This window comes from Sitophilus oryzae, unplaced genomic scaffold (genome assembly GCF_002938485.1).
Source record: "Sitophilus oryzae breed Bouriz unplaced genomic scaffold, Soryzae_2.0 scaffold_483_pilon_pilon, whole genome shotgun sequence".
Classification (NCBI taxonomy): domain Eukaryota; kingdom Metazoa; phylum Arthropoda; class Insecta; order Coleoptera; family Curculionidae; genus Sitophilus; species Sitophilus oryzae.
Window position 1 is genome coordinate 148263 of NW_022147066.1, and position 8630 is coordinate 156892.

Here is an 8630-nt window from a genome sequence, read left to right on the forward strand (position 1 = left end):
TCAGGGGTATAGAATTCCTCCTCCGTACCCCTGAACATCCTGACTGGAGATCTCGGCAGGCTACTTCTCCTGGGGAAATTTCCACCGGACTCTCTCAACTCCTTTTCTAGTCTCTCAATGTCCATGACCTTTCCTTCCCTACGCCTCTTGGATCCCTCCTGAGAGTCATCCCTGTCGGCCATTGTATCCTGCGCTACTACGTTCTACAAGTATGTAAACTTATTTGGTAAAAAAGGCGAGCCCTAAGACTCGCCACTACACTGCGCACTACCAACAAATTGTATATATACGTAAAGTTTTTTGCATAAAAAAGGCGAATATTAGATATATCTGATATTCGCCACTGCGCACACTCGCGTCGACTAATGTAGGTTGGGCTACCTAATAACTATCTAACCTAACTTAACTACTGACTTATCTTAATGAGGTCTCTGCCTTTTGGTCCTTGCCCTGCGCACTCACCCACCAGATGAGCCTGCGTACTCCAATCTGTGGGGCCCCACACTATCAGCACCTGCGCACTACTGATCACACCACTAACATATGGGTCTGTGCCCCCGAAACTATACTACGGTTATGGAGCTATGCCCCTTGCAAAGATTGCGGTTATGTTCAAGTTGAACCGAGAACTAACACACGTCTTACCCCGACAACAGTAAAACACGAAGTTTTTACACAAAGCCGGACAGCGGCACAGGAAATGCAGAACTGTTTCCCTTTCGTTCGGGTCCTTGCAGCTTCGGCAAACTTCGTTAAAAGGGATGCCCATTCTCGCCGCATGTTCGCGCATGTTTCATTCAACCAAGTGCAAGTTACTTTGTTTTAAGATAACAAGAAAAATTCGCTAGGAAGTACTTTATTCAAGAAACATGGCCATTTTCCAATAGCTAAATACTCTTTTGATGAAAAATAATAACGACACGCAAAGACGACGACGAAGGACGGTATATACAGTCAGTCTGCAGTCCGATCAGTCGTACGTCGCATTTCATAGGTAGCACATCATAGTACGTACGGGTTTTGTTGCTTGGCATTTTCCACTTGGAATTTTGCATAATTTGCTTTTTAAACGCATATCATATAACAAATTAGTGATCGTTATTAACATGCATTTGTCATTTTTTATGGACAAATTTTAGAATATATGGATTCTTTAAAAGAGTTTCTGAAAAAGTGGAAATTAGAGCATTTATTTGCTATATTTGAAGGTAAGAGACATTTACCTAATGCACCTGTTTAGATAATGCATGCGTGACTATAGATAGAATAAGAATATAGGTATCGCGATTTTTTTATGCAAATAATTACAAAAATTTTAGAATTTCAAGTGGTCGTATTAAAAAATTCAAAATGTGTCCAAAACTTATAATTTTAATAATTTATTTGCTTTACTTTGATTAATCGTGATGTAACATTTTTTTGTAATTTGTAGAGTGATGAACCACCCCAAAAAATACAAAGGAGTGAAGAAGCAGAAATAACTACTATCGAGGAAAATAATATCACTTTACTTACTACAGACCAGGAAAACCTAAAATAAAACTGGTTAAAAACAACAAGACACGACGCATGACGGATTTATATTTAAACCCATCCATAGATAACTTAAAAATTATTAGAAACTTTTTTTAGTAAAATAAATAGATTGGTATGGGACGTCATCTGCTTTTCTTCTGTCATCGTCTGTCGAAATCTTACCTGAGAAAAAAAACAGAGTATATCTACTAGGCTAAGTTCATACACACACAAGAAAAATGTTCTGCATTTCCGCAGAGAAATTTTTATGATTTTGTGTTTGGGGAAGTTTCTATATACTGGATGTTTTGTTGTTTTTTTATAAGCAACTTCAAGTAAAAAAAAGTTCACCCGAATTTTGAACACCCTGTATGGTTTAAGATTATAATATTTATATAAAGTTAAATACAAAAATAAATAAAGTTAAATACAAAAGTTATAGGATTTTTAAATATCTATTAGCGAGTAATAAATTCAAGTATACAGGGTCGGTCATAAACTCGTGGCACATAAAAGTTTTATTTTTTTAAATGGAACCTCCTGTATATTATTGCATATTTCGGTTATTCCTTCAATTCTAAGCAAAAATGCAAACTAAACCAAACCAAACACCCTGTATGGTTTAAGATTATAAGATTTATAGCAAAGTAAGTACATACCAACTATAGTAAATACCCAGTATATTTTTGAATTCAAAACATTCCTAGCAATTATAATATATTTTAAAAAAAAATTATATACTGGGTCGCTTTTATGTATGGAAACAGTCGATTATTAGGTAAAATATAGAAGGTAGCGCATAAAGTTAAATACAAAAGTTATAGGATTTTTAAATATCTATTATACAGGGTCGGTCATAAAGTCGTGGCACATAAAAGTTTTATTTTTTTAAATGGAACCCCCTGTATATTATTGCATATTTCTGTTCTTCCTTCAGTTCTAATACAATGAAATAAAACCAGTTTTGTCATATTACTTTTATTTTTAAGAACTCAAAGTGATGGAACTTCAAAAAAAAAAAAGAAAAAATAAAGGTAAAATCTTGTCTAAAGAAAGTTGAACTAACTGGAATTCAAAGGACCACAACACAGGTGTTTTAGCAAGGTTTAGGTAGAGAGTTACTTAAAAAACAGCATGGAGAAGAGATGTACCGTATGATCGAAAACAACGGCTTCAGCGATGGCTATGAAATGAAGATTGCTGTCACTTCATATGTAAATTTATATGGGAAATGTCATCGATCGTCATTTCCCAGCCTAACCTAACCTAACCTGACGCCGTTTTTTCTTCAATCATACCGTATAAGGTACATTGTACAAGAAATTAAACTAAAATTGTAACACAAAAGAAATAAAAGCAAATGTGAGTTGAATAACAGGTTTTATAAGGTTCCTATTATAATATTAATGAATTAAGATATGCAAATCAAAAATGAAATAAATAGTTTGATTTAAAAAGTTTTATTTATTTTTTACCTACTTTAGAACTTTATTAAATAGGTATAGGTAATGGTTTATAATTGAAAGGATTTAAATAAAATAATTTATAAATTGCTGTTTTATCACTATTATCCTGACTTAATGCATTCTCTTCGTTTTGATGCTCTAAGAGAGGCTCTCTTTATTTTGTAACACTTCTTATAAAGTCCGGCACTAGCAACAATAATTTTTTGCACCGTTTCAATGTGTTTATTGGTTCTACGTTCTAAAATGGTTATAGTCTACATTACTCAGAATAGGTAAGTCTTTTCCAAATAATCTAAAATCGAATTTATTGGAATAAACGAAATCTTCAATAGTAACAATGTATTAGGTTATGTTAGGCCAATTTTGTCAAATAAAATCAATATCTCCTCATGCCTTTGCTCATGCTTCAAATTTTTATCCGACAAATAAAGCGCTATTTGGCAGTTGAGGTCCCAAATAAGATAACTGAGGGATAAGGTTATTTTATCTAATAGATATAGCTATCTATAGGTGAAGATACACGTTTTTCTGCTATCCATCAAATAAAATATATCTGGCGGATTATAACGCGCTATCTGTACCTGAAAACACCGGGGGTTAAACTATCAAAACATATTGAATAATATCTTAGGATTATGTAAAGTGATTAGAAAGGAAGCCAAAAATGTAAAATGAATGTGTACCATTTAAAAACAAAATCCTGATCCACTAATATACTTTTTTGAGCCATCCTGTGGAAGTTAAAATATCTTTCTGAAACACACCTTAATACATATGTTTGTACACAAACAAAATTCCTTTTTTTTAAGTTTTTTTTTATTATAGGAGCTACAGATGCCCGACGGACGTACTATTGTCGGACCCTATATATGGCGAATATCATTTCATGGAGAAAGCCAATTTGAGGCCATTTTTTATTGATAATACGGTATATTACTTATTTATTAAGTTTATATACAAGCTTCTTATTCAATCTGAAAATAAATACCTGCAGTAATTCTATTAAAGAGAATTTAAAAAAAATATTGTTTTAATAGAAGTATAACATTTTATTTTATTACAAATCCAGACTACGAAAATCGTCACTTCTTTGCACAAGATATTGGCGTTTTTCGTCTAGTCCCTTAATTTAAACTAATTTTAAACCGACCAATAAGAATCACCTTGGTAAAGTCACCATCCAATAGCAAACCGAATGTAATTTTTCGCATAATTTCCTTTCGCCAATTTTCGATTGCCAGGAAACGGTTGAGGCATGGCAACGGGGGTTAAAACAAGAGGGGGACATTGCTTGTCTGCCAGAAGAGCCCCGGGGCTGAAACACCTCCAATTGGCCCAAGGTGGCGAGGGTGCAGGTGGAAATGGGAGGTGTAAGGAAAGGAAGAAGGGCTTTGGTGCGGAATCTGCAATTTCCGACGCAGAACCTGATGGCGGTTGTTAATGTGTCGATGATTCGGTTATGGAGATTTCGTATTAACGACTTGTTTGCAACGGAAATTTTCATAAAAGACCGGTGCAGACGTAATTCTATTTTTTCGATTTTATGCTCCGAAAATGACAAAAAAGTAAATTGAGTTTTTTTCATAGCCGTTGAAAAAATCTGGAAAATAAAATGTGGTCTAAATTAAAATAAAACTACATTCGAAGAGAGAGAAAAAGCAGGTAAGTCAATTTCTCTCTGAACTGAGAAAAGCACGATTTAATGTTCAAAGCAGGTTGGTTGGGTTGGTTGAAGTGGTGATCGCTACCGCTTGTCGAACTCCAATTAGCAGAATTGCCGTTTGATACCACTCACTCTGAGACTCAATCCTAGGGATGGAAAAGTTGGACTTTTACTGTTCGGTGGCATTAAGGTAACGGGTGACTTCCGTTATGCTCTTCCCGGCAACATCTTTTCCCATTTACAAAGCTATAATCACCGAGGAAACGGTTGCGGGTCCTATACAAAGCCGGACAAGAAGAGGTTGCATTACTGCGTGGCCACATACCCTAAGGCTTCGGCCACCCCTCACCATCGAGCGAAATCACCCAAGGAAACCCACCACCAACTCACCCAAAAATCAGCGGGGAAAGAATATGCATCAGACCGGCCACGCCGAATCTCTAATCACGAATTTATCCAATCGAATTTTTTACATATTCCCATACATCCTTTGTTAATGCTTTCAGCCGCTTCCTCGATTCCGGTTTTACATTGCAAGTTCCAAGCCCCTACCTGTAACTCCCTTACCGCCTTTCTTATCCCGGTCCAGTCAGCTCCCCTTAATGTCCCTAGTTGTTCTGTATGTCAAGGCTCCTGTGACTGATCCCTCAATGTTGAAGGAAATCAGTCTGTGGTCACTCAGACTTTCCTCCACCAGCTCGCCACCTCTCTCATCCGTAACGCTACCCCCAAGCTTCGTTCTTAGCGTTAAAGTCGCCAGCCACTACCCATCTACCCCTGATCCCGTTATCCTTAGCCCATGTCTCCTGAATCATCACCATATCGTAGACCCCCTCATTAGCCTTGACCTCCAATAAATTCGTTGCCTCCCTTCCCCTCCCCAAATTGACCTGTAGTACTCTCATTCCCCATAATCAACCCTCTCCGAATATTCTCTGATTTTCCTTTCATATACGGGGCACTCTCTGTCTACTGCCTCATGTCTTCGCATATCATCCGCGACCCCTACTCTTTTGCAGTTGATGCATCCCAATATTCCTTCCCTACATGCGTTGCCTTCGTGTCCGATCACCCCACATTTGTAGCAAGCTACCACTTCCTTGCAGAATTTAACTACGTGTCCGAACTTGCAGCATCTTCTACACACTGTAACGTTCACATTCTCTTCCACTCTGTGAACAACCAAATCAAACGTTACACTACCTCTTCTCATAATCTGTTTAAATACGTCTGGTGCCACCTCCAGCACCAGATGCTCCTGTATTCACTTCTACCCTTCCTCCTTGCCACTACCTTGAATACATCTTTCAACTCCTGGTTCCCATGGTTTCAATCGGGTCCTCATTTTCCCTGACTAGCCCCTCCACAAAGTCCTGGTCACTGTATCCTCTCTCTATACCCAGCACTACCATCTCTGGCCTCCTAATTCCCCTCTCAATTATTTTAACCCTACTATCCCCTTTCAATCTTTCACCCACTTTCGTCCACTGCTCCTCATCCCTACACTCCACCACTAAAGTTCCCCCTGCATACCTCCTAATACCCTGCACTCCATCCTTGCCCACAATATCCGACGACAGCCTATCTTTGACTGCCGTCATGACGTTGGTATTAGGCTCCTGCCCCTTCACAACAATTTCCTCTCTTCTTGGAACCTCTGGGGTCTTAAACGGGGAGCGAAGTTTTCGTTTGTAATATGGGTGCTGTCTTCGGTATCTCAACTGGTGTCTCAACCGTCATCATCTCATTTGTTCCCATTGACATGCTACCCCCTTGATTTAAACTCAGTGGTGTCTTCACAACTCTATTCTCAACAATACATTTCTCTAACCTTAAGAATCGATCTTCCGTCCTTTTCGCCCACATTCTAAATATGCCTTCCAACTTATCCCCCTCCCTATCTACGCTCGCCTTCCCCTTTATTTTCCCCCCTCTATCTTTACCCTTAATCTCCCCTAGCGCGATAGCAAACGCTGTGAAGATGTCTGATAGATCATTTAGTCTATCGGACACTTCCGTCTGTTCAGCCCGATTAAACTGTATTTTAGATCCCGAGTACCTCGTCGTAGCCGCTCTGATGCTCGCGATACAGGTTTTAACTTTATTGAACTCAACATTTACATTAAACCCAGAACAGTTTTCATAACCCTTAACCCCTGTCTCCTCTTCCTCCTCCTGCTCCTCTTCCTCGCTTTCCTCGTCTTCCTTCTCCTCCTCTTCTCCTGATTGACTGACCATTGTCCCCTCCTGTTGTTGTCCTTCCTGCTGCTCCTGCTGCCTAGTACCTCTTCCTGATGTTCCCATTGCTTCCGTCTCCCCAACGATGGTTAGCTCCTCATTGACTCCCCTCTGACTTTCCTCCGCTTCTTCGATGGATTTGCTAAGAATATCCTCAGCCTCCCCCATAGCCTTAGCGAAAATGACCCCTATCTTTGCCTTGCTAGTTTCCAATAATCTCCTTTTCTTTTCTGCTTGCTCCGGGGATTCTTGTTCTTCAGGGGTATAGAATTCCTCCTCCGTACCCTGAACATCCTGACTGGAGATCTCGGCAGGCTACTTCTCCTGGGGAAATTTCCACCGGACTCTCTCAACTCCTTTTCTAGTCTCTCAATGTCCATGACCTTTCCTTCCCTACGCCTCTTGGATCCCTCCTGAGAGTCATCCCTGTCGGCCATTGTATCCTGCGCTACTACGTTCTACAAGTATGTAAACTTATTTGGTAAAAAAGGCGAGCCCTAAGACTCGCCACTACACTGCGCACTACCAACAAATTGTATATGTACGTAAAGTTTTTTGCATAAAAAAGGCGAATATCAGATATATCTGATATTCGCCACTGCGCACACTCGCGTCGACTAATGTAGGTTGGGCTACCTAATAACTATCTAACCTAACTTAACTACTGACTTATCTTAATGAGGTCTCTGCCTTTTGGTCCTTGCCCTGCGCACTCACCCACCAGATGAGCCTGCGTACTCCAATCTGTGGGGCCCCACACTGTCAGCACCTGCGCACTACTGATCACACCACTAACATATGGGTCTGTGCCCCCGAAACTATACTACGGTTATGGAGCTATGCCCCTTGCAAAGATTGCGGTTATGTTCAAGTTGAACCGAGAACTAACACACGTCTTACCCCGACAACAGTAAAAACACGAAGTTTTACACAAAGCCGGACAGCGGCACAGGAAATGCAGAACTGTTTCCCCTTTCGTTCGGGTCCTTGCAGCTTCGGCAAACTTCGTTAAAAGGGATGCCCATTCTCGCCGCATGTTCGCGCATGTTTCATTCAACCAAGTGCAAGTTACTTTGTTTTAAGATAACAAGAAAAATTCGCTAGGAAGTACTTTATTCAAGAAACATGGCCATTTTCCAATAGCTAATACTCTTTTGATGAAAAATAATAACGACACGCAAAGACGATGACGAAGGACGGTGTATACAATCAGTCGGCAGTCCGATCAGTCGTACGTCGCATTTCATAGGTCGCACATCATAGTACGCACGGGTTTTGTTGCTTGGAATTTTCCACTTGGAATTTTGCATAATTTGCTTTTTAAACGCATATCGTATAACAAATTAGTGATCGTTATTAACATGGATTTGTCATTTTTTATGGACAAATTTTAGGATATATGGATTCTTTAAAAGAGTTTCTGAAAAAATGGAAATTAGAGCATTTATTTGCTATATTTGAAGGTAAGAGACATTTACCTAATGCACCTGTTTAGATAATGCATGCATGACTATAGATAGAATAAGAATATATCGATTTTTTATGCAAATAATTACAAAAATTTTAGAATTTCAAGTCGTCGTATTAAAAAATTCAAAATGTGACCAAAGCTTATAATTTTAATAATTTATTTGCTTTACTTTGATTAATCGTGATGTAACATTTTTTTGTAATTTGTAGAGTGATGAACCACCCCAAAAAATACAAAGGAGTGAAGAAGCAGAAATAACTACTATCGAGGAAAATAA

The 8630-nt window shown here is 38.9% G+C and overlaps 1 protein-coding gene across 1 annotated transcript; it reads right to left on the reverse strand.

Annotated features, from left to right (window-relative positions):
* Positions 1 to 6309: 6309 nt before the first annotated feature.
* Positions 6310 to 7105, reverse strand: LOC115886330 (rho GTPase-activating protein gacV-like). Its single transcript, XM_030905424.1, has one exon. The coding sequence runs from the start codon at positions 7048 to 7050 to the stop codon at positions 6310 to 6312; it is 741 nt and encodes a 246-aa protein (XP_030761284.1). The 5' UTR covers positions 7051 to 7105.
* Between the last annotated feature and the right edge of the window lie 1525 nt (positions 7106 to 8630).

Coding starts and splice junctions, on each gene's coding strand:
- LOC115886330 (XM_030905424.1), bottom strand. CDS start 7,050: ATGGGGGAGGCTGAGGATATTCTTAGCAAATCCATCGAAGAAGCGGAG.